This window comes from Caloenas nicobarica, chromosome 1 (assembly GCF_036013445.1).
Source record: "Caloenas nicobarica isolate bCalNic1 chromosome 1, bCalNic1.hap1, whole genome shotgun sequence".
NCBI lineage: Eukaryota > Metazoa > Chordata > Aves > Columbiformes > Columbidae > Caloenas > Caloenas nicobarica.
In genome coordinates, this window is record NC_088245.1 from 194400511 (window position 1) to 194427554 (window position 27044).

The 27044-nt window shown below is 39.9% G+C and overlaps 1 protein-coding gene across 2 annotated transcripts in view; it reads left to right on the forward strand.

Moving 5' to 3' along the window:
- Positions 1-16521, forward strand: part of MTMR6 (myotubularin related protein 6) — a 28583-nt gene extending 12062 nt beyond the window's left edge. For both annotated transcript variants that reach the window (XM_065638633.1, XM_065638641.1), the window contains 7 exons: positions 4343-4452; positions 5537-5662; positions 6568-6617; positions 7425-7625; positions 8418-8552; positions 8628-8754; positions 10867-16521. In XM_065638633.1, the coding sequence (XP_065494705.1) occupies positions 4343-4452; positions 5537-5662; positions 6568-6617; positions 7425-7625; positions 8418-8552; positions 8628-8754; positions 10867-11118 (1001 nt within the window). In that variant the 3' untranslated portion in view covers positions 11119-16521. The remainder of the gene's footprint in view (positions 1-4342; positions 4453-5536; positions 5663-6567; positions 6618-7424; positions 7626-8417; positions 8553-8627; positions 8755-10866) is intronic.
- Positions 16522-27044: the final 10523 nt, after the last annotated feature.

The following is a 27044-nucleotide window of genomic DNA, read 5'->3' on the forward strand; positions in this document are numbered from 1 at the left end:
AGAACTGAGTGGCACAGATGTCTTGGGTGAATTTGATTAGTATGTCAGTGTCTTGTGGGAAAGACTTGTGTTCTCTAAGTACACATGCATGTATACACATGTGTAATATAAATGCACAAAATAGTGCATGTCTGTACATACGGTTTCATAAATAGAACACCGTTTCTTCAAGGAGCACTTAGTTCCACAGAATTCTCAATAAGCACGTGGTCTGTACCAAACTCTACCTCTTTGGCCTGGTGAGCTGCTTCTGTGCTTGTAGTTACATCTTAGAGTGTTTGTAAAGAGGGGGAAAAGCAAACCACTTCACCATACCAACCCCTGTCATATGGTGATGAAAATGGAGAGGCAGAAGTCTATTAAATGGTTCTGTTAATGTTTTGTTTAGGTAAACAGCTGAAAACAAATTTAAGATACTTTGTGGAGTATTAATACTGAGATTAGAGTACAGTGGCAGAAGTCAGGCTTCCACACCCAACAAACAATACGTATGAATGCTTGCCATGTAGAACTACACAAATATTTCCAGTCATGGAGAAGGCTTACACTTGTATGGAAGTGTATTTTGATAAAGACATTCTGGCTACATTGTTCAAGAAGTCTTAGACTGGTGATAGAACCTTCCTTCACTCTCATTAAGTCAGTATCTGCTGCTAGCCTGTCTTCAGGCACATTGTGTAGGATGCTGCTGAGCTTTGATAAGATATTCCTGCACGTGCTTTATTGAAGGGAAAGAACAGCAGCATGAACGTTTTTTTTTTAAATTTGGGATAATCACTCTTTCTTTTGCTAATATCTTCTTCAGTTCCAGAAAACTAGCCAATTTTTTTTTTAAGAGGCCTCCTCCTGCAGAAGTGTGTGCATCACACTTTAGCTTCACACTTCCTATTCCTTTCATTTGACTTAGCATTCTACCAACAGTAGGATTATTAACATATTAGCAAATATGTTTCTGCAGCTTTCATTTAGGATGGAATATGTTTTAGTTTTTCCTTGTATGGAGGACTGGTTTGTTTCAACTCTGTTGAAACAAAATCATATGTAATGTCTATACTTGTCCCCTAGATCAGGTTTTGGGGTAAATGAACACAGTTGTTCTACTTCCATTCAGTCTGTATGATTCACTAGAGTTTTGTTGAATGCCAGTCTAGAAGCAGAAGCATCTCTACAGATAGGAAGGACTATTAAAATTTCAGGAAGTATACAATAATTTATTCTTCAGACCTCTGTAGAAATGTGCCATCGGTGGGGTGATCAGGAAGGAAGTGCTATGGAAATGATTTATAGCTTAAAATGAGGAAAATGCTGTTGAACTTCTGTGTACCAGCTTCCCCTACATGTGCTGAACTGAGTGTTCTTCAATCAGGAATGTGACACCTGTGACCCTGTTCTTTCAAAAGCTGTTGTAACTGGGACTGTCCTTAGTTTTATTTATAACAAACAACTGTTATTCCTTCTTCAGCATGTATCCTACTCCTAGGCTCTTTGTCCATCTTCCTAATTTCCTTCAGAATCAAACAATTCCATTTGCAAGCAGAATGTGAGACATAAACCTTCCCAACATCCTTTTCTAATGGGACTACGCAATGGAGCATACCAGGGTGATTTACAGTCTATTTTTCATCTCTGATTCAGCTGGTTTTTAAATATCTTGCTTGCAGTGAAACAAAACTTTTCTGAAATGGTTTTCTTCAGTGTGGACATGATGACTCTGCTCCCCTGATGGGCAGACTGCCCATCCATGCAACACTAACGGAAGAATCTTCACATAGACTAAATTTGTAGCTGTGGTATTAAAGTCCAGGGTTTATATATTAAAAAAAATAGAGTATTATATGTCAGAAAAGGTTGAACTCCGATAGGCAAAAGGGTTTTGCTTATGTCAAGAAACAGCATTTCTGCAGGAAATATTTGAGGAAGAGGCTCAATAATATCTGCTATAGTTAGTGCATATATTTTGATGATGGAAGTGTGTTAATTAAGGGGTTTTTTGTGGAGTGTGTACATGGGGGATGGGGTTGTTTACTTTTGTTTGTTATTAAAAACAATCTCTGCCTCCAGCCTACTGTGTTTCAATCTGAAGGTTCTAGTTACCTCTTGAGCTGCCTGAGGCGTTGTTAGTGATGTGTGTAAGGACAATCAAGCAATGGAATGTTGAGGTTTAGGGGTTTATATGCATGTGGGGCATGCATTTATGATGGGATGCATGTAGCCAAAGCTATCCTGAATGATTGTGAAGTAGCTAAACATCTTGGTGGTAACATAAATCATCTTTAGCTCCTCCAGGGTCCATAAGGGACTGGAAAATATTTTTTCAGCATATAAGTGTCAAAACAGTGTCAGTGCAATTTCTTTATTTTGTCACGAAGTAGTATAAAAATGTCTGTCTTAATTCTTTGGGCTCAACATATGTGTTCTTATCTCTGCTTTAGTTTATAAAAAAACCCCCAACTAGTTAGAAGGGGCAAATAGCAGTGAGATATTTCTACCAAGCTGAAAATTCTGATCAAAAGCAGATTTTGACAGCAGTATCTAGGTGAAAACAAACTGAGAGCTGGAAGCCTGTTTATTTTCTAGCTGCAAGTTTGTGCTTTAAACCATAAGCTAGAGAATACAGGAGTGAGCAGCCATGAGTAGTGCCTCTAGACATTGTCTTGTCTGTCCAGTCCCTTCCCTGCTGACGTTTGACTTTCCAGATACTTCAATATTTTTTGTTTCTTTACTATAGAGCAGTGGACCTGTTTGTGTACTGTTGTGATTGAATAGGTGTGTGGAACCACTGGTGTAGAGAGAGTGTGAGTTGGCTGAAAGGATCACAGTCTCAGCTGATTTCCTCCATGTGACAGACTTTCCAGAAGCAGAACTCTTGCCTAACAACACTATCTCCTTCAAAGACCAGGGAAAGACTAGCTTAACCTTTGCTGCTTTTACTGATACTTACAGACTGACGTTTACAGTTAGGTCTGGGATCCAGGGATTTCTTGATATTTTGTTACCTCATGGTGCTATGGTTTGCAAACTCTTTTTCTAGATGACAAAGATCTAGAAACTTTAGAAAAAGTGCTGTGATACTTACTTGGAAGTCTGAATTATCTCTTGCCAGTTCAGCAGCAACTGTCACCATGACTCTTCCTGAGCAGTGGATGGTATATCAAAACTTGTGTGGCTGAAAGCTGAGAAAAGTGCAGTGCAGATAAAGAAAAGCTCCGTGAAGTAGTGCTTTAGGAGTTTGTAGCCTTTGTTACATCAAGGGACTTGACTGAACGTGAAACTGCTTCACAGAATGACTTGGTCAATTTTGTTCTCTGCCTCCCCTGCTGACTCTCTTCCTCCCATACTTGAAGATAAAGATTATTTTGCAGTTGCTGTATGAATATTCACACTGACAGCTTTCAGCTACAGAGCCTTTTTATTTTCATTTGGAGTGCAATAGCTTGATAGACACAGGCTTCTGCTGTGGCAGGAGGAGGTGTTATTGTAGATGGCAACCTTGGGTATCCTCTCTTAGAATCACACATAGCTGAAGCTATGTCAGCCAGCAACTATTTCTTTTTTATTGCCAGAAGTTTGTCATGTTTGGACAGTAATGTAACTGTGTGGGTTGCTGCTCAAAATCATACATGAACGAGGTTATCTGTCTTCTTTGTGAACTGGTGTCTGTGTGAGAAACTTTCAGTCTACCTTTATACCCCTTGCTGTTACACTGCAAGGCAGCTTTCCTTTAACTTGGGTTCTTCCCTGCCCTCTCAATTGGCATTATTGTTACAGGATCAAAGTATACTAGGGAAGAATGGTAGAGATCAGAGTCAGAATTGCGGTATGTCAGTTCTGGAGGCAGACAAAATCAATGGTTTTCAGTTCATCACCATGTCCTTGTACTGCACTCGCTTTATTCTTCTAAGCAGAGTGGAGAAGGTGATGAAACTCTGGCAGTCTGACTTCTCTGAACTGTGTGTATTGTCTGGATGCAGCCACATCCTACTAGTAGTTGTAATTTTAAAGTATTTCTAGTAAGCTTTTGGCATTTCCATTGCCTTCCTTGGTAAGGCGAGGGTAAGGCTCTCTGTTGGGGATAACCAGTGTATTTACTTTGAATGTTATTTTGTCAAAAAGACAAAGATCTTACAGTAACCATGAATGACAAGAGTAGTTCTATAGAGTTGAACTTTGGAAAGCACTTTGTAGTACCCCTCTCAACTATTTTAGTGGTGGCTTTTGAAAGATTTCTAATAAGCTTACAGCATAGGGCATTAGAAACAATATACAATTATTCTTTATTCTCTATTGCAGGGTATAGGTAGCTGCAAATGCTTTAGGCTTTCTAACTCTTGGTTTCTTTCAGTCTGTGGCACAAAGGATTTGTCTGTCAATGACTTTTTGTCTGGTTTGGAGAGTTCTGGATGGTTGCGTCATATCAAAGCTGTGTTGGATGCTGCTGTCTTCCTAGTCAAGGTAACTCAAATGCTGCTTTGTTTGATGGCAAGTTGGCTTGCTACCAGGCAAAATGATACTTTAATATTATGTCATGTGTAGAACTCTGTGATTGACCTTTTTAGAAGTAGTTGCTTAGTATATACCGATACATCCGATATGCTGTTTTAAGTATTGCGTATTTCTTTATGACTGGAGATGTTAAATATGCCAGCTAATGTTTTGGGATTGTTTTAAATGCTGTTTGGTCACCTTATTGAGACATGAAGGGATTCTTATGCTCCCTGGTTCTTTTAAGTATTTATGAAAGGTGTAACCAGTTTGGAGGTGGATGGAGTGAACTACTGTTTAGTGTATCCCGAAAAACTGAACTACTGGGGTGCTAATTGCAGAGAAACAAAACTGGCTGTGCTGACTTCATCTGGCAAGGAAATGGGGCTCTTCACCAAGACTTCAGAGGAACAATTGCTGTTGCCTGGCACCTGTGAAGCCAAGGGCTTAACCTGAGGGAGGCTGGGTGAAGAAAAAAACCCCTGGATCCTTTGTTTTTACTAGGTGAAATAATGGAGTTAATTTTAAAGTGGCTGATTCTCCTGAAGCTGACCTTCAAAACTACTTGGACTAACAGGATGTTAATTCTTAGCTGAAGCTAATAAGTGTTTCCTAGTCCTTATCCACTTGTTCATCATTATACTACACAAAAGTTATCTTTAGTCATATGTTTGAATTGGTTTGCTTTAACATGTTTGGTCTGTAGTGTGTAGTCTACTTCTTTCTTATTATGCATTGCAAGGGGTTTTTATAAGATTAGTTTTACAAGGGGTAGAAAGAGAACTGGTAAACCACTCTAGATGTTCTTGTTACCTTGTGCAAAGGTAGTAGTGGAATTTCTTTTCTTTATAAGGAATTTTCTGTATTTCCATGGAAAGAAATTACTAGCTTTCTGATAGTATCAAATCCTTTCCTTATAATAAACACTTTTCTGGCTTTGTTAAAATAAAATGATCTATGCTGTGAGTTTAGGATAAACATAGCTTTTGTATTTATTTACCAAATTTCGATTTCTGTCTAGAGTAGAACATTCACTAAAACAACTGTTTTGCAGGCAATAGCAGTTGAGAGCGCGAGCGTATTGGTACACTGCTCAGATGGCTGGGACAGGACTTCCCAAGTGTGTTCTCTTGGAGCTCTCTTACTAGATTCGTACTACAGAACAATCAAAGGATTCATGGTAAGTGAGCTCTTGCATTGCCGTGTTGTTCCTTGGGAAACAAGGATGTAAAATGTTTGTGTGAAAGTGAGCAGTGTATACATACTGGTACTTGCTTTTTGTAGTTACAAATATAAGATTTGCAGTGTCCTGATACACTGCTCTTTTAGAAATGCTTTGCTCCTGGGAAGAACCATTTATTTAAAATCTGAAAAACTGAAATGCACATAGCAGATTGCAACATTTCTGCAGGGTTCCTAAAGCAATGATTGCCTTTTGCATCAAAAAAAAAGCACTTACCTATGAAATATAAGGATTCCAAAGTGCTTACATGAGATAATAGATGTACAAAATCATAGCAACTCTGTTTATCACTTGTCCCAAAATCAACATTATCGAAATCTAACAATGACAACAGCCCCAGTGACAGAGGCCTGAAGCTATTTAAGCAATCTAAATTTGTGTCTTCCTATAGAGAGGAGTTTTGGTATTATTATTCCAAATTTTAGAGCTGGAAAATAAACAGTGTTTTGCAGTAACTGTACAAGGTACTATGGGAACTCCTGAAAGATAGTACATAAAATTAATTCTATGTATTGATTACAACTAACTACCACAAATATTACAAGCAGTGAAAATGACGCTGAGGAGGAATTAGAAGAGGATTTGTTTCTGGTGAATAGGGAGAATGTGTGTAATCCTTAGGGAAGTAATTTCATCTTTTTGTTTTTTAGTCCTCACTGCTTTGGGAATCTCATTAAAGACTTCTGAGAAAATAAAGGAACTACAAAGTCACAAGTAGTTGCTTGTACTGTAGTTTGACTCAGATTTAAAATACAATATATCAATAACCTGTGGAGTTAATACTATGGATGTAAGACTGAATAACATTTTACATGAGATTTTTGTTTGGTTTTACCTTCTAGGTCTTGATAGAGAAAGACTGGATCTCTTTTGGGCACAAGTTCTCTGACAGGTAGTTCACTCTTCCAATACAGTAAAATGTATACAGTGAACTGAACTAAGGGTTCTTAAAAACAAAGACAACTTGTAGATGTTAAACTACTGCAGTGTTGCTAGAAATTTTGCAATGAGTAAGCTATTTTCAGTAGACGATGCATTTTGTGTATTGCTGTTTATTCAAATACCTATCGGATAATTGATTTATATTATAGACACAAATTTCTAGTGCTACTGGTGCCTAACTCTCAGACGTCAGTAACTGCATCTCAATCTGCCTGTATGCATAGATGGTGCAAAACCAGTGTAAAGCTACATCCCAGCTATTTAGCAAATATAAAACACTTAGTTTTGGAATCTTTCAAAAATGAGTTTGCATTTGTGTTTACTATTAATGATGAATTCAGGCCTACATTTAGAAGAACTGTATGTTAAGAGTTCTGTTTTTTCCCTTGATCTGCCTATCCCCAGCTATGACAATAGCCTTGCTGCTATTTACTGCTTATTAAATTGCTCTTAGCTCCTGTACTCCAAATGTTGACTATGGATGTAATAGACACAAAGGAATTTAACTGTCTTATGTTGCTTTTCTGTACTGAATACAGATGTGATTACTTACAAGTCAGAAAGATAGGTTAAATATAGACTTATTTCTATTCAAAAATTGCCCCAGTTCTCAAAGTTAGGTGCTTAATCTCCAGACTAAAGCTAGTGTCAAGTTAATGTGCTTTGGTTTAAAAACAAGTGCAACTAAGACTTTCTTGATTTTATTTTTTTTTTTAAACTTAGACCAGTTTCAGTCTGTTTATGGAATCTTTTTCAGGTGTTGTCAGTTGGATGGTGATCCAAAAGAGATCTCGCCAGTGTTTACCCAGTTTTTAGAAAGTGTGTGGAATTTGACTGAGCAGTTTCCACAAGCCTTTGAGTACAACGAAGCTTTCCTCCTTCAGATCCATGAACACGTCCATTCATGCCAGTTTGGTAATTTCCTTGGAAACTGCCAAAAAGAGCGAGAAGAACTAAAGTAAGCACATGTATTGTAATGTGTCTTTTGTTTATTCTGGCAGACTAAGAACTCCTGTCAATCTTCTTCATTTTAGGCTCTGAATAGAAATAGAGACAAGACTGGTAGTACTGAAAATGATATTGAACTGCATCAGGGAACAGCAGTGCTTGTCATGCTTTTGCACACTGAAGACAGTCTTTCTAATTCTGGGAGAAACCCTATGCTTATTTTTCATAGGGAAAATTAAGGCTTGTTTCTACCTCCTTTTCTGTTTGGTGTTGTGGTGTCAGGGTGTGGTGTTGCTTTTTGTTGTTGTTTTGTTGGGTTTTTGGTTTTGTTTTGTTTTTTTTGTGTGTGTGGTTTTGTTTGGTTTTTTGTTTTGGTTTTTTCCCCCCGAAAAATGTGTAGGCTTAAGTTTGGAAGCATCATGTCATTCCCTCCCCCAGTCTATTTTTAGGTAACCTTAAAATTCTTGCCTGCTCAAGACTGATTACTGTCAGTTATAAGTGTTAATACTTCTGTAAAGTTTTCATCAGTTCATCTCTGTCTCAAACTGTATTTTACAAGCATTTATTGCAACTATGCAAAACTTGCACAGCATAAACACTAGTACTTCTAAAACTGATAGTTCTGTTCAACATTAGCATATGCCAGGAAGAAGCTACTAGTAAAAGCTTTTAATTTAAGATTTATAACTATTTCTGGTAGCTTATTTGCAAAAAGTTAAGATGGATGTATTATGTTGAGTTGAACAGTTTCTGGTTTTTGCTTGCTATCAGTGTCTTGACTGTGATCTGTTTTTGCCTTAAGAGTAAAAGAGAAGACTTATTCCTTATGGCCGTTCCTTCTGAATGAACAAAAGAAATATCGTAATCCTTTGTATAATCCAGATTTTTCTCCAGAACTAACTCTTTTGGAGCCTAATACTGCATCATTCAATTTTAAGTAAGTTTGAATTATATACAGTATCTCTTCTTCAGTTCTTTATTCTGCATGGTTAAAAGTGTCTGCTGCCTGCAGGTTCTGGAGAAATATGTACCATCAGTTTGATCGAAGTATGCATCCCAGGCAATCTGTACTCAATCTTATAATGAACATGAATGAACAAAATAAACAGCTGGAGGAAGACATTAAAGAACTGGAAGCTGTAAGTATTACAGAAGAAATATACTTATTTGTGACTTGTTCAAATTTACATTTATTGTCTAATAGTGCTGCTTTTGTCTGAACATCACTACTGTATGGTATAACACTTGTTCTGTGTAATGTTGACTTTGACTTTCACTATGTGCTTCTATGCTAAATGCCAGACTATGCAGCCAGTGTTCTGCTCTTAAACACAACTTATTGTGCCTTACTGATGGACTGTATCATGTAGAAGTGCTTCTACTACCAAAGCGTTGCTGAAGCTGGCTTAATATAGGTTAAATTTATGTGAAACTTGCCTTAGATGACAAGGTATCCATTGTAGCTACAGCTGTGTTGCTAAACCAAGGAGACTGAAAATGTTTTATTTTCATTATAGCTACTAAAATGGAAGCAGTAAGTATTGTCCTTCTCTTAACTTCATATGCAGATGCATGCTATCGTAAGTCACTGTAATTATGGGGTGTACACAGTGTACTGCTCCTTTGAAGATAGGTAAATCCAGGGATCGTTTTTCTATAAATGACTTCTAATAGGTTGCTACAGTAAACAACCAGGAAAGACCGAATAGTATATCATATCTCACTTTATTTTAGTGTGACTTAATAAGTGGCATTTAATTGATATTTCATTATTGTCAGTTAAGATGCTGAAACTTCAGAACAATACCTTTTAAGAAATGCAAAAGCTCTCTAATTATCAGTTCTACTTTTTTGTATGGCTAGAAATGGTAACACAACTCATGTTATTCTGGGGTGTGGGAGAGGGAAGTACAGCTTTTCCAAGAGGAAAGATTTTATTAAACTGATCTCACTGTTACATAATAAATTCCAGTCACTTAATCTTAAACTGTTTCAAATCTTAATTGTATATTTAAAAGTTTTTGTGCAATTGAAGAAGCAAGATGAAAACTCAAAGCAAGCAGAAGACTAAGCAAGATGAAAACTCAAAACTGAGACTTCACTAGAACCTTGTTCCAAGGTGTTAAGTGAGAAATATGGGCTTTGGTGCAGTTGAATGATGAAGAGATGGAGTTGTTTGAAATCTTGATGTAGATTTTCCTACTGCTGTTTCCATCTTCAAAAAGTTGGTGTCAGGAGACACTGAAGTCTTCTGGGCTCAGTATAGGTTTTCGTAGAGCACAAACACATCAACAACAACAAACAAAAACAAAACACAAAACAAACCCCCCAAACCAACCATCAAACAAAACCAGCTCAGTTAATTAGTTCAAACTCCCAGTTACTGGGTGAGATTTTTTTGAATTAAAAAAAAAAAAAAAAACCACCACAACAAAGCAAAACAAAAACAAACACCACCCCCCCACGCCCCCCCCCAACAAACCAAACAAACCCCAAAAAACCAAAAAAACCCCACCAAAACAACAACCAACAACAACAAACCCACAAAAAAACCCACTAGAACACCTTTCTTCTTCTTTTGCTCGGTTCTTCTAGGATAGGTCACTTCCTCCAGTTCTGGTTTCTAGTTGACATCTTTTGTTCAAATGAAGGAATATACCAAACTGTATTAGCATTTTTCCAGATATAAAGGAAAGTCTTTTAGAAAGCTTTTAGGAAGGACAAAAGGGCTTAGGTATGAAATTATGTTTTGTCTTTAAGAGCCTTGTGGCCTACTACAAGCTCCTTGGTTGCTAATAGTACCAAGGGCTGTCTTCCTTTGCCTGTACCTCAGAAAGTATTCCCATCTTGATAGCAACCGAACAAGGGGCAAGCCTGGAAGACCCTCCCCTTCTCTACAGACATTGACAGGCAACCTTTCTGCCTTCTGTTCAGCTGCAAATTTTAAGCATACAGTGCTTGTAGCATCTGCTGTAAATTCTGTGGAGAAAAATATTGTCCAATGGCCTAAATATATTGGACGCTTTTAAGATTCAGTTGGACGGAGTGCTGGGCCATCTTGTCTAGAAAGGCTGGACCAGATGATACTTGTGGTCCCTTCCAACCTGGTATTCTATGATTCTATATGTGTAACCCAGGGTATGTAACAGAGGGTTCTGCAGATGCTGAATTGGCCAGCACTTCCTTTCAAAGCAGAATATTATCAGTAAAGCAGTAATGCTCACTGCTAGTAACCACTTTCTATATTTCAGAAAATAAAGCAGAGAAATGGACAGTTGGATGCAGTCCCTGTGAAAGAATGTCCACGGTCTGCTCCTCCTGCACTGAAAACCCCTCCCTGCTTCAAAAAGCAGCAGCCACTGATCCCTGTGAACGATGCTGTAAGAACTATAGAGGGCAGCAACACAGCAGACAATCGCTACAGCGAATTCGTGGAAGAGTTCTCGAAAGCTGAGCCCGCTGTTGTCAGCTTGGAGTACGGAGTGGCCAGGATGACCTGCTAATTAAAATCCAGCACTGTGCACCTCGTCTAGACTGATTGAATTGAGAGATTATTTCGAGGATGGGTCTGTGCTGCATGACCAAAACATGATTTGTATATCGGCAAGTTTTGTTAATGTAGGCTAGAACAGCATGCTAATTGTCAAGTGTTTGCTGTTCTTTTAAGGAAAAAAAACCACTGTAGTTGTCTTTTAAAAGAAATGGGGGCATTTGGTAAGTAGTGACTAAACATTAAGGAATGATATCTTTTGGGACTGAAATCAGTTTGCACTAAATTGATTAAAATAGTAATATTACCTTATCCAGTATAGGAAAACACAGGTGGTCTTTCACGAATTGATTTTATTTGGGCAAGAAAACTTGAACTTTCTATTTTAGGAACTGAAGCTACATGTATATATTACGTATGATATGATCATGTATACCCTTGTTTAATGTCACCCAGTACTAATTTTCAGTGTATTAAGTGCCATGGAAAAGTACAATATACTTCAAGTGATGAATAGTTGGCCTTAAACCTGTCAGATCAATGATATTGTTGTCCTTCACTACTGCAGTCTATCTGGCTCTGTTTACATTGTATTTGCTCAAATTTTTATTTCCTTAAAACAGAACTGAATACAAGGAATGAAGTATGCCTAAGCTGGCACAGCCTTTCAGCCAGTAGCTCTATGAATGTTAATTTATCACTGAAGACTGTTCTTCCATTTCTGCTGTTTAAAATGTGATAGATTGACCTGATTTTCTTCTCTGGCAGCTCAGTAAATTGAGCATCATTGAAGCTACAGGTTGTCTAACCTTAAATGTTTTGATTTGTAGCAAGGTAATTAAGTGTAGAGTAAAACATGTCATGTAAGAAAACAGAACTTGGCGAATAACTGAATAGTCGGGTTCATTCAGATTGTTTACTATGTGCTGTACAGTTGTTCAAGTTGCAAGGATGGAAGCAGGAGGTTTTGAAAGTGTAGTCTGCTGCCTTTGTTCCCAAGTGAAAAAGGTTATTCATGTATCTGAAGCTCATGAGACACTGAGTGCCTCCTAAATCTTTCATTAGAAGAAAATTTTAGTTATTGGTGAAAACCCCTTCTCATCTTGTATAAACTTGTCCAATGTGTGCATATTTAAGTAATTTCAGTACAATCTGGAGACTTTTATGCAATTGTAGAGGGGACAAAAACTTCTAGGAGGATGCAGTAGAGGTCATGGGACATAATAAAGGGTGAAACTTACAGTTTCTGTAACATTCTAGTAAGGGAGAAGATTTTTGCTGAAGTTTGTCTTATGATGGATTATCTGAGTAGATAACAGAACACGGAAGAAATGCCAGTGCACAGTTCTTAAATAGAGGTATAAATTAGGGCTTTGGGTATTAAGATCCCTAGGTGTAATGTTAGATCAATGCCACTGATCTTTTATCTCTGGATTTAAGTAATTTTTGTTTACAAATGAAAATGAGTTTATTCTCATCCTAATCCCTGAAATCTGTTTTGTTAAAATTAGGAGTGTGCCACACACAATTTGACATAATTGGCAGCATTTCCCCCTGCACCATATTGGATCCAGGACTCCATTAACAAGGCCAGTATAGGTCATGATGAAGTTGCACTTGTGAAGCTGTCTGGGAGAAATTAATTGTGACTCCTGTATCTGAGTATTAATTCACCCATTTCACTGATCTGCTTTTTAAAAGCCTATAAGTGTAAATAAAGATTGGTAAGTATTTTTATTCCCAAAGATATGAGCATGGTGTCATATTTAAAGTACATTATCCAGTCATTTAAACACACTTAGAATTTCTCCACTGCAGGTTTCGATAGTATCACATTTGCACAGTGGTGCCTTACATGGTTGCTGCAAGAGAGGTTTTTGTGCCTTGTTATTTATTGTCTCCCCTTCATCTTCTGTATCAACTTGATTCTGTGGTTTTCCTTTGGAAAAACACTTTACATATAAAGCTTGTATTGTATCACAGCAGTGAAACAAATTTATTGCTGACAATATCGGTGTTATCAATTTGTACTTATTTGTTTTAACATTTAGCTGCTCTGTGCCATGTACACTCTTCATATTTATTGTTTAGACTTTATAGACTCAAATGATTATACTAAGCTTTTTTGCAAATATTGTTGTATGTTGTTTTTACTTCAACAAACATCTGAGTGTCCCTGTATGTAAGGCTTTTGAAGAGAAGATATGTTCCATTTATTGTTAGTTTATTTCAGTCTTCAGGCCCTTTTTATTGGCAGAGTTTAGTTCCTAGCAAAATGAATCAGGTTGCCTTTTTATTTTAAATTAAGGTAGGCATGTTAGGTAAGCTTTAAAATGCTATAAATCTGTCTGCTCAGGCACAGAACCTGTTTCTTTGTCCAAAAATACAGCACTTTCTCATCTGAAGTAAATATTTTACTCCAGTTAATATGTGAAAAGAATTTTATAAGGCTGTTTTGTAGAGCAGCCTTCTTGTAAAGTCCAGATAGCTCTGCCAGCTCAGCCCCCAGGGTCACCAGTGAGAGAAGTTCCTGCAGAGAGGCAGCTGTCTCTTCTCGTTTGCTGTTCAGGCTTAAGCCAAAACTACCCAAAGCACATGGGACCTGCAGTGAAGTAAATAGCTGGTCATGAAGTGAGCTCCAACAGAAAGCTTGGCAGGACAGCCAGGACTCGGCACAGTGGGGCTGTTCTGTGTCCTTCAAGAAGGGTTTAAAAACAATTGAGCAAGTTGACTAAAAATCTGTGGCAGAAGCCTTCTGGGAGCACAGAACTTTCTTATTTCAGTAGATGAGCTTTTCTTCATCGTGAATGTGCTGCTCCGAGAGCAGCTACAACACTGAAAGGTGTCCGGTACCGATCAAAATAATGCGCAGAACTTTCTGTTTCCTGCTGTGGTATTAATGTGCAGTTGGTACATTCACCAGTTGCTTGGGAATATAGTGTCCCAGATAGAAAGTTGCTGTAGTTGATTCTGCTCCATTGGCTGCAAGACTTTGGCACCTGTCAGTTCTGTGCTTCATCTTGAGAAGTCTTGGTCAAGTCTCTGGATTTCTGTGGTTTGTGCTGTTCTTGATCTTTTTTCCAGTCTGAATGCTATAAAAGAGAAATAATTCCTTTTAATTAACCAAGCTTATAGTCTCACCTGAGCAACTAAAACTGATTTCACTTTGTACTCCAGGGAATTTAAAATATTTATTTCACTAGTACTAAAAGACTTGGGCTTATTTTGGGGAGGCTCGCTATTGTCATAATGTATCCTTCAATACAAGTTTAAATATCCAGCTGTTCTGTTTTGTAGGACAGCTGCCAGCTCAACAGACTAAGAAATTAATTAAGCAACACTGAACTGAGCCTGTGCATTTTCCACACATGTCCAATTACTAGTGACCTAGATCTAGGGCAAAAGCCTAAAGTCTGGAGGGTCCATTTAAAGAACTGGAACAGCAGTCCTTCCATAAAACTGCTCATCCCCATGTGGAACAAATGCCCTAATATGTTGGTTTTGAGGCAAAGCTACCACAAACCAAACTGTGACAGTTTGTGTGTCTTCCTCAGGATAAGCACACTGAATGTGCCTTGCTGGGAAAGGTGTCCTTCCTCTGTAGCTGTTGTTTTCCGAAGGCCTTTTGATAAAATAACGCATCAGCAAGTACCTGAGAATTCGCTGCTCCCGTTCTGCTAAACTGAGCAGGTAACTGGATGCACAGTTGGGCTGAAGTGGGGCTGGGGTGGCTTGGCTTAACTACTGCCCTGTTAAGGAAGTGACGTAAATAATACAAAAACATTTGATGTTAAAATAGCACAGGGCACATGCTACTGACAGTTGTTCTTTAGAGTCCTGCCCTGCCCTTGAGCAAGCGTGGCTGGCGTGAGTGCCTTGCGTAAGCATGATGATCGCTTTCTAGCGAGTTTAAAGGTAACCTGATTTCAAACTAGGTCATCCCTCCACAATGGTAATTTATAGATCTTCAGGTGAGAACATAAAGGTTGCTCTTAAAACTTGTGTTTAGTTGCTAATAATTCTAAACCCGTAGCTGATGATAGGCTAAGTATACTAGTTGTGAAACCTATATTAACCTTTAGAATTAGATCTTTAGACTGAAGTCTGCTCTGACTTGCTTTTGTGATTTATGCCACAGTTTCCTCTTAGTGTTGCCTATTGCCATGCTTTATCTGTTACATCTAACAGGCTTTGGATGTTTCAAAAACCTGGAAGTACTGCAACTTTCTTGTGCTATGCTGAAGGCTTGGATCAGCCTTAGGGAGCAGTATGGGTGAGCTCATGTTTGATCTAGCTAGCTTGGCCTGCCTACATGTCAAATTGCACTGAAAATCACCACGATGTCATAATTCAGTGGTGCAACTTCTGTATGCACCATAGGCTTAAGGAAAAGGATGCAATCGGGGCCCCTTGTCACAGCATGTAGCGAGGAACAGGACCCTGCTGGGGTACAACTTGTGAAAAGTAGCAGCACTAAAGCTGTTTTGATGTCCAGCAGCAGCTCAGGGACTTGAGGTGGCAGGTCAGAGACGTGCTGCTTCTGAGGTGAGTTTCCAGGTCCCAGAGAACTCAATGACGTGGTCTGTTAAATGCTTGTAGCTAAGCGATTCTGCACTGGCATCATGCAACAGAAAATACATATGGATCTGGTTTTCTTAATCTACTGGCTTCAAGTAATAAATGTCCTGGTGGTGACTTTGAAATCGGGGTGCAGAATTTTGGTTATTCTTGTTTATAGGTTAACTCTTGAGGTTGATTGTATACTGTTTATAATTAAATGGGGTTAGAGTTTTTGACACATACTAGAAAAGTGTTTCCCATCTTACTGACAAGGTTGGCATGTACATATCTCATGCTTTGTACCTCCGTGTATGTTTCTGCTGAACGCTTTTCTTGCAAGTAGGCAGCCTTGGTGGAGTCCCATGCTGCCCCTCAAAGGCATTCCTCATTACCCAGCATTACAGATTTTCCTTGCTCTGTCTTACTGTTGCTCTTCCATCTTATAGTTTATCTTTACGGCTGTCTGTCAGCAGTGTCTCTTGACAAACAGCTTTCCATCAGAGAAAACGGGTTTGTTGTTTTTTCTGTCTCTCAGGGATTTTTACCCCTGAACTAGTGAACTTGAAAAATATTGCTTATTCTCCTTTTCGGGGCTTCTGAGTGCCTGTTGACTTCTGCAGTCACTTTACTTACACATTTTAGCTTCAGACCTGGTTATTTAAAAAAGAAAAAAAAATCAAATGTTGGATGTGGCAAAGGGAAAGAGAACTTTTTTCATTGTAACGTATCTGGAAAGACTGGCTGTTTCACTAGCATTTATTGCTCTATGTAACGCTCTCTGTAAAAGTAATTTTTCTGTGTGCTGGGATCATGCTTGATGTATATTCCTGAAGAAACTTTAGCAAATGGAATTTTGTAATAAGTATTTTATTTGTAAGTGTTTTGAAAATCCATAAAGCTAAAAATAAAATCTTAATATTGCCAATCTAACTGGGCATTAAATAGTCCATTTATAATAGCAGTGTATGAACACTAAACATATTGAATAAAGTTTTCATTTTTATGGATGAATAGTATCTGATACAGACTATAGAATGCAGAAATGACTTGGCCTATTTATTAGTTTCTTGAATGATTCTGTAGTTTTTAGACATGGGAGACTGGCTCGGCTTCGCATTATTGAGTGTAGACTCCTGGTCTATGAATTACACTATTCTATGCTTAATTTAAGAGTTAAGTGTCAGGACGAGAGAGCTCTGTTTACTTAGCACTACCATTACTCCATAGTTAGTAATCCAGATTAGTGTTTTCAACAGCTCCAGCAAATCTGGTTAGGAAATTAGAATAATCTTCTGGAAACACCAGCTTCTCTGTCACTTTTCCATTAACTATTAAGAATGGTTTTCTTTAATTCTTAGTTCTGAGGCTTCTTAGGACTGTACAGCTGTAGTCTTCTTTTAGTAAAGACGACAATCATTTTTTGTCATGGTAATAAAACTCTCCCTAACTGGTACTTGCTACACAATGCTCAAACTTCTTCCAGAAGCATTTTACCCATATTTACTTCGCCAACACCCAGCTCCATCCTGAGCTGCTCTGAGAATATAATTTCTGTTCACAGTACAGATGGAATCTAATGTACTGGACCATTGGACTATGCAATGTATAGTCAATGTGGTGATGTTTATTACAGAATGAGACCCTCCTGCTGTAGGTAGATGCAACTTAAAGGGCTCTCTTTAATCTATTGGGGGTTTTTGAGTGGCCTTCCAGGTGGTCAGGCTGTGTGCTGGAATACACTGTGGGAGAGTCCGGTTAGTACCGTTAAGGGAAAAGGTAAAAACTCCAAAGTCGGGGCAGTATGTTTTAGCTGTGTGCCACAACAATCATAACATCCATCAGATGGGTTCTGTATCTAGCAGCTGTACCTACTACCTGAAGTGCATGAACATGTTCATCCACCTGTTCTTCTAGTGCATGGACGCTACTGGATGTAGTGAAAGCGCAGAGTTTCATATGTGCACACGTAAGTGGAGGGAAAACCCAAAGTTTAACTTCAGCTCTTATTATAGCCTAGAGGCTGGTTAATTTATTTTACTGACTTAGTCCAGGGAGCATTCATTGCCTCACTTGTCTGTAACTACAACCTGCCTAAGTTTAGGCATTACGCAGAGTGTCCATGTTTAGACTGAGAATAGATGGCATGTGTGAGAATGAGCTGGCTGCTGCACAGAACGGTTAAAGAAGCAAACGGGGCATAAAAGCTATATTAAAGACAAAAATGGAGCTAGATATGTTGCTCTTGACTCTTGTAGTGGCCACACTGGGCTGTGGAAACAAGGGCTGATATTGCAGTTGCTTGAGGGCTGTGATGCTGGCTGAGGTAGTTCCAGAATTTGGTGCAAGACTGAGTGATCCCAAACGCATTGCTGTGTGCTTTGTTTATTTTTCCATCCCCTGAAGTTGCCCTGTGTAAAACTCTAAAAATGACTCTGTTCTTGCAAGAACATGGCCTTGCAGAGGACAGGGCTCTTCTGTGGATATTCAGGAGTATGGATGATGCTCAGACATGTTCCTCAACTCTGGTGTGAGCTGCTCAGGCTGAGTCCCTCTAGGAAAGCACGAGGCGGCTGCAGCTTAGCGCTCAGTTTGAGATTCATGTGAGAATGCTTTAGTGGGGGAAATGCTTGCAGCGATTGGATCCTTCTTTAATTTCTAATCCTACTTTAAGCTTTTAGTAAACTTCTTTTCAGTAGTATGCTGGTAGAAGAGATGATTCCTAATAAACCAAATGTTTAATTTTCTGCTTGGTTGCTGGACTTTGCGTGTGCACTGTCTTTCCAGGTTATCTGGTGACGAGTAAGTGTCCCATTAGTCCACAATATATTTGAGAGGTTAAAGTGTGACTACCATGATAGAATAATAACTTTGATTACTTTTTTTCTCTCAGATGTGATAAGGGCTGCACATGAGCAGGAAAAATATTCCAATTGCTATTGTATCATTTATTTGAATGGCTTTTAAATGCTTATTATGGGTGCAGAAAATGTCAAAGGAGACTGCTGACAGCTGTTATGAAGCATACTGAAAATAAATTATTTGTGGAAGAAAAGGAGGAATGTTTATGCATATGTTAAATCTACATTTAAGGAGGATTTTGTAACTCTGCTTCATAGGTGATTTAAATTCCAATGCAAATGCGGTTAGAATGATAGATATGTGCAGTTAGTAGTGTCTCAAAAGAGGAGCATGAGCACTCATAGTGCCTGGTGCTTTATTGAAACAAAGCTTTGTAAATATTAATTGTGGTTCTTTTCAACAATTTATGGTCAGTTGACTTTGGATGATGAATGCGTTTGGGGGCAGGAAAATGTGAAGGGGGAACATGGAGCACAACTGAATGTAACTATCACTGCAAAATTTGTAAAATATGGTGTAGAGGAGAGTGCTGAGGTTTGGGTAGCTTCAAACAAACAAACAAACAAAAAACCCAACCAAACAACAAAAAAACCCCACAAAAACCGGAGGCTGGATGGTGCTCTAATTCTTTTGCTGCTGCTGCTTATATCCCGTAGCAGACAGGTCCATCCACAGTGCCAAAGGACAGCCTGGGAGAAGGGAGATAACTGGTATCTGTCTATTTGCTGATGTGAACCCAGAAAAGGAAAGGAGAGCTGCTTCCCAAGCAAAGATCACGTGGAGGAGATTGCATACCAAGAGTGGGTCACAAGGGTGTAAGACAATGAATTTCTACTTAGACCGTTGCAGGAGAAAGGCTGGTCAGCTGGAGTTCAGCAGTGTGGAAAAGATAAGGGTTAGCAATGAGAACTATTATACCTTAACTTACTTGTGTTTGAGGTATTGTGTTGTATGGAGGAACTGAGCTATTTATATAGCCCTATAACTGAGTTATAAATAGCCCTAAAAATTCAAGTTCCTGGGTCTCAGTTTGGCTTGTTCTATTTCAAAATGAGAATCCATATGTAAAATTCTGCTTGGCTGTCCTAAAGTCTTGCCAAAAGGTTATTTAAAGAGCACAACCTGGCAGAGACTGCTCTCTTACCTGCAGATTTGCACTGAGTCCTGTATGTTCTGTTGTGGTTAGTGCTCTTGTGGCTGTTCAGTTTCTGGCCACTTCTGCTTTTTCTCTCTTATCTGCCTATATTCAGTCAGACTCCAAGGCAACTGAGGCCGAGAAGAGCTGCTCATATGTAGCCACAGAGGTCAGCCAAGGGACGGTAGTTTACTACTGAGCTGCTTGTTGTGGTAAAAGCTATCCAAGTCAGCAAGGTAGAAAACCACCACAGGGATTTCTAGCAACAGTAAGCCGTGCTTGCTCTGAGCTGCAGAACAATGCAGTAATTTGGAAACTGTTATGAGAGCAGGTCTGTAGAAGAGCTAATGACCTGACTGTGTTCTGAGAAGGACTGTAAGCAAGTGCTGGAAGAGCAGCACTTCTGAGCAACGCTTGAGGATGGGAAGAGTGTGGGGCTCTGTCACTGAGAGGGTCGGGGGGGAGCTGCTCTGATTTACTGTAATTCAAAGTGTTCTGAAATTGGGCTGCTCATGCTCACTCTGCTTTGTAGGCTTATTAGTGTAACAGATAATGGGGGTGCCTTTAGTGGTATTAAACAGGCAGCATGTGTATTGAGGACATGCTGTGTCCCTGGGGAGGTTTTTAGAAATCGGTGATCACAGCCTAGGAAGAGCTAAGGCATCTCAGGTCTTACAATGTCAAGGGAACTTGGTTTTCTAGCAGTGCTGGGGCCATTAAACAGAACTACAGCCACACCACCACACCACTGACTGAGTCTCTGCCAGCTCCAGAGAGGTTTTGGGGCTCATTATTAAATCATGTTTACCTCTTCCATAACTTTGCATGTTCATTCCAGTTTCCGAGTTAAGGAAAAGCTCCCCTTCCAGCTCTCTGGTAGAGGTTGGGCTAAACCGAATTTTCCACTTTGGATAAAAAAAATATTCTGTGTGCAGGTCAAAATTACAGTGTACTTTATAGGGGAGAAAAAAACAACAAACAAAAACCAAACAAGATGTTCCTCTGTCTGTTGAATAGTTTTTTGAATTAAATTTAAAACTGGTAGCACTTTGTGTAAAACATCTTTTTAATCCTATAGTTTTAAGAAAGAAAAAAGGTATCTTTTGGATTAATTCTGAAAATAGTACTAGGTATGCAGTGGAATTTTTAAAATACTTTTCTTTGTAGTGGATACACACTCCCTGAAGTGGGCAAGTAATGCTTCTCTGAAGGCAACATAATGAACACTGTGACCTCAACATTTGCCCCTTTGTTGGGAATGGGATGGTTTGCTGTATGCAGGGATTGTTTCAAAACGATCCATTGTCTTGAAGATGTTCCTATCCAGATGCTTTTCAGAGGTAGTGACTCATTTTGGTGAAGGAAGTGACGTGTTCACAATCTCTTGCTTTCTTAGAATTATTTTTTACTTTGTTGTGAAATATTTTTATTAATTCCATCAAATAATGTAATCTATGATAGTAACATGTATTCCACAATGTTTTAATTTCCCCCTGTACTTGACACTGGTGAGGCCGCACCTCGAATCCTGTGTTCACTTTTTGGGTCCCTCGCTGCAGCAAAGACATTGAGGTGCTGGAGAGAGTTCAGAGAAGGCAACAAAGCTGGTGAGGGGTCTGGAGCACAAGTCTGATGAGGAGCGGCTGAGGGAACTGGGGCTGTTCAGCCTGGAGAAAAGGAGGCTGAGGGGAGACCTGATCGCTGTCTACAACTACCTGAAAGGAGGGTGTAGCATGGAGGGGGTTGGTCTCTTCTCCCAAGTAACAAGTGATAGGATGAGAGGAAATGGCCTCGAGTTGCGCTGGGGAGGTTTAGATTGGATATTAGGAAAAAAATTATTCACAAAAAGGGTTGTCAGGCATTGGAACAGGCTGCCCAGGGAAGTGGTGGATTCACCATCCCTGGAGGTGTTTAAAAGGCATCTAGACAAGGTTCTTAGGGACATGGTTTAGTGCTAGAGTTAGGTTATGGTTAAACTCGATGATCTTGAGGGTCTCTTCCAACCTGAATGATTCTATGCTTATTTGCCCATTCTGGAGTGTAAGTCTTCAAATATACTGAAGTTTAGGAGGAGGAGCTGTCAAGCCTTTATACTCTGGTTCACATTAACAAACTAAATGCAGCCTTATTTCACTTTCAGCCCTTCACCCTCATTGAAGACTACAGCATAGAAATGCATTAATGGCACACTCATCCAGCTACTTACTCTTCTTTAGGGACCTTGGGTCTCTGGACATAAAGCAAAATGGGGGTGGAGGGAGGAGAAGAGAGCTTCTACAGAAAAACTCTGTCAAAGCTAAGTATACCTTGTTACTAGAAAATAAATTACTTGGAACTGGTCTTTATGGTGACTTGAAATATCAACTACTATTAATCTGAGGTTGAGAGGCAGCTCTCAACACTGTTTATTTTCCTGTTTTTACTGCCATTCAAGCTACACTCTAATTGGAGACACATGCCACTGTTGTCATTGTTGGATGAGCTTTTATCTGCCATCCAGACTGAGTTGGAACTATGGAAAGAGCTTGAGGCTACTTACATAATGTAGTTATGCTGCCATTGCATTATAATTTTCAGCTGTAATACTTAAAGTACCAATAAATTACTTTTTTTCCTTTCTGTAGTACAAAGATAATAACAACTGCCCTCTTACCTTCTTCCTGCAATTTTTGTAGACTTTAATATATAGTTGGTTATGTTTTATCAGACTTTATTTAGTTGGATAAATTGATTTCTGAAAAACAGATTTTATTTAAAACTGAAAGCCACAAATATGGCAGGGAAAGCCATCTGTATAACTTCTTAGGGAAGATGCTCGCAGATTTTTTTTGTTTGTTTTTCTTAAATCCTGGAAGGCTGCAAATAGAACTGAAAACCTGCAGAGTAATGATGAGGTTACTGAACAGTTCATCAATCCTGAAATTCTCAGTTGTCATAATAGATTTGTACTGGCCAGAGGAGATGTGGAATACAAGTGAATTTCATATGAGAACTTGAGCAAGCAAGTAATGTTAGCTTAGTTGTACAAAGTATTTTAAAGTTGCCTTGAGAGATCCTAGCACTGATGTCATTAAACAGAGGCAATGCAGAAATACATGTCAAAGCTGTAAATCACAGAAAAGCAATGGAAAAAGAGATGAAATTACTCTGCCCACTTGAGCCAATATCCATGTATGTTGCTAAACCCCGTGATAACTCTTTCCAGCAAGCCTGGAGGAGGGATCACAAGCTGCTGGCATGTACCCAGGTCCCAGTGGCACCTGGTGGGACTCATCTCCAGCTTTATGTGCCCACTTCTGTGCAGACATCCACCTCTGAGCTGCTCACCTTTGGCTCCTTGCGCAGATCAACAGCTGCTTCTAGTGCACAGCTGCCCTCAGGCGAAGGGGGCCATCTGAAATAGCTTATAAGAATCACATGGTGAAAATGCCTCTTTCTGTCATTTGACTGAGCAGGAGCCTTGGGTGACCCACTCAGTCAAGTGTGAAGCCAGGCACTGCGGGTCACGTCCCTGCTGCTTTTACAGGTTAAAAGTCTATAATTTGGAGTAGCTCACAAACATGCCTGGGAAAGCAAGGGCTGATGGAGGAGTGAGGTGCCTAGATGTTCAGCATTGCAGTGGCTGTTTGATGGAGCACTTCATGGCAGTGGCCTCCAGAGCAGCACTGGGGAGCATTGCAAGGCACCTGGGCACCCTGTGCTGTTCAGGAAGAGTTGGGGGACTCACAGGACACTGTTAAGAGACACCAGAGACTGATGTCTCATCCTACTGGTAGCAGAGCTTTGGCTGAAGCCCAGTGATGGGTTTGCCTGGCTGGCAAGAGAAACTGAAGAACATGATTCAAAAAACTGGTGTGCTGAGCAGGGAGCTGGTGAGAGGCTGCCAGCAAGATCTGCTGGTGCTTGGTGAAAGATGCAAGGAGGTCGGATGCCAAACCCTGCCTCTTCTCTGCTGCCTTTTAGCTGTTAATGTACTGATTAAGGGTTCCATGTGAGAGAGGAGGCCCCAGTTCACTTTCCCGATGGACCTGCTGGGTTCAGGCAGACACCTCTGGCAGGGCTGTCCTGGCGCTCAGGCTGCGTGCTGGGCTCAGCAGGGTTGCAAAGCAGCAGAAAGCATGAAAGAGCAACCCCCTCTCAACTTTGGTTTCTCCTCGGGCCTCTCTGTGATGACTAAAGCTCGCCATGGAGCATCATGGTACTTCCCGTCCCCTCAGGGAAGCAAAACTGGCCTCCAGATAACTAATCAAGATGCACAAAGTAAAGAGATGGAAAGGGTCATAAGAGGGAGCACGACTCTGAGGGTACATGGGCTAAGATCACTGTAAAACCCCAGTCTTCATCTTCCTGGCCAAGTGCTTTGGGACTCCTTGGGGCTCAGGGGATGCAGTGAGACCATCTTGGATGAGAGCAAGGCTTTGATCCATTGCTCCTACCCTAGGTAGGGAGATTTGAGTCTAATTGGCCAGAAAAGACTATTCTAAACAGATGAGTTGGCTCTGAAAAGGGAAGTGTTTCTGAAGTGATCTATGCTGTAAGTATGTTACTAGGAAAGCCAGGCTAGTATTGAAAAGCAGATTTTTGCAGAGCTTTCCAATGCTAACAGGAGATGCACTTCATGTGCTAACCTGTGGTGTCCCCCAGGATATTGCTCCCCCATACACCTGTGTTTCCCAAAGGGCTCAGTGATACTGGTGTTGGATCCTCACTATTTCCAAGGCATGTTCCAGATGTGCCACAATACCATAGGTATGAGGACAAGAAGTGATGCTGATAGTTGAATACATTGAACAGGGAAGTGGAAGAGCAGGGTCTGTAGCACTGACTACATTGAGGTGCTCCTCACTGGTGACAAAGCCCCCACGTTGTGTAGAGATAAGGATTTTATTCCTTTGGGCACGTAGGAAATCTACCTCTCCCTTCTCTCTTGACATGCAGAGTTTGAAACTCATAAGTTGCCATCTGTGCAGTGGCTAGTAATCGTGCTATACACCGAAGATATTAATTTGTTACCTATTAGGTTTGGTTTCTCTAAAGGAGATTCACTTCAAGGTAAATGTGAAATAATGTAGCAATTAGTATAGAAAGCAATATTTCCTTTTAGTGTGGCAAATCTAACAAAACAGATGATGTGAATTATGTAACTTGCTTTCACTAAAGCATTTTATGTAGTTTGTAAATATTCCTATATGCCAGCAAGCAAAGAAATTATTATACCCCAGCTCTCTGGAAAAACTCTTACGTTACTAGCAGATACATGATTCAGAGAAAGATATATGGTTTCCCTTGGAGATGTTGTAATAATTTCCAGACTGTAATAAACTGAGGGTTAATTCTCTAGCCTCTTAAATTATCTCTTAAGATTGTGTGAGAGTAAGAAAATGGCTTCGTAGTTAAATGTGGAACTTTGAGAGAAGAGAGCTGGATGGCAGGGTTTGCTGCAGGCTCTCTCTGGCCTCAGATAAGTCTTTTAATCTCTGTGTTGCTCCTGTGTGCCTGTGGAAAACCGAGATAATATCGTCTTTTCATCAGTTCTCCCTTTGGTTTGCTTAGATTGCAATCTATTCAGGTCAAAGATTGTCTTATTTTATATGGCGTTTATATGGACCAATTTCCCTGAGGGCCCTGAAGCTTGATCTATAGATAATTCTATTTTCTGATAGTATTATCTGGAAAATATCTACAATTAATCCATGAAGAGGTATTAATATTGCGATAAATAACAATTCCTTCCAAACTGCTTAAAATTTCTATCAAATTTCAGAATGGCAATATTATATCTAGATTATTAGAACAGGAGCATACAGCTGGCAGATGAAGGTCCCCAATATTGGCACAGTCTGAATATCTTATGCTAAGGTGCTGTTTTTGCTCTAAGATGGCTAGTTATTTGCTATGTCTTAACATCATATCTTAAAAAGCTTGTAATGGAGAAAAAGTAAGTTCTGCAGAAGCTAGACAGTAGCATGCTTCCTTATTAGTGGTTCCAGCAGATCTATCAGGTAAGAAAAAATGTTAAAGATGAGTACCAGTGAAAATCAAGCTATTAAATCTTTCTTTTCCATTAACTTGAGAGGCAAAAATGAGAAAGAATAAGAACTTCCCATGAAACAAAGTCTGAAGTGAATGGACAGTCGAAACATAGTTTTAATGCATTAGCTTTCCTTTGTAAACGGGAGAATCAAAATTGTTGTATGTAGAGACCTTGGAGGAACTGGGAAGTACAAAATTAAGCAGTACTTAATGAAGATAAGAATAACAAAATAATTTCCACAAAGCTGTTCAGAATCAGATAAATACCATCAAGGAGCCAGATTTCTCTGCCTTTGGTGAAGCAGGTACTAAAACTCTGAGGTCTGATTATCCTCCTAGGGGGACCTGCCAGCTCCTCCTGGTGGGTTGTAAGTCCTCAGGCCTGGCCGCCTGGCACAACACTTTCCCCCAGCTTGCCTAACCCACCAGCTGGCATGGCTTTGGTCATCTCCCATCTCACAGGGTAGCCGCGACAAGAGTCCGGAGTGTTTATCTAAGTGCTTATGTCCAGATGTTAGACGAGAGCATTTGAAAGTCCTTTGAATTCACTTGTAGACAATGAAGAGAGAAGAGATGCTTCTAGGTAGCCATCCAGGTAACCTATTTGAGACCTCTACCTCACTTCAAATTACTTTTGACTGATTATGAGGGATGAATCATGTCTGAAATAACTTCACTTCTGTAGGATGAGTGTGAAACTATTGGTCTCCCAGAGGCTAAACCAGCTCCAGGCTCTGCTGCCGTGACATACAGGGGCAGCATGAAGCCCAAGTCCAGGACGAGCCTTGGGTTGGTGCCTACCTTTGCTGGCTCCCTCAGTAAAGCCGTGTGTGTGTTACTCTGCCTTTGCTCTTCCTGCAGCTGCCTGTGTGGATGCAGGGGCACCCCACAACCCTGCCTCTACTGCTGTGTCCCAGGGTTCCCTGCGTGACGATGGAAAGGGGCAGGGGGGGTCTCAGCTTTGGGGAGCTGGGCCTGGATCCTCGCTGCTGTGTAGGTGAGCCCTGGAGAATAGGAAAGCCCTGGTTTGGGTTCACATGGCAAATGAATCTGTATCTGTAGTGGGAGGGTTTAGGCAGAAACATGCACAGGGATGCAGGCTGAGACTGCAGTGCTGGCTGCTTCCCAGGAGCTCTTCCTCAACTAGTGAAAGAAAGGGGATTTAGAAATGAAAAAAACCTGAAATAATGATTTTTGGATAGATCTTCCCAGTCTCTGTCCTCACTTCCTATGGGGCGTTGTCTGTTTCCAAGGTATTACACATTTTAATAACGTTGAATCTTAAAATCCTTTTTCACGAGTGGAAATGAGTGTGGTGGTCTTGCAGCCTTCTGACCACCTGCAAAAGCTTT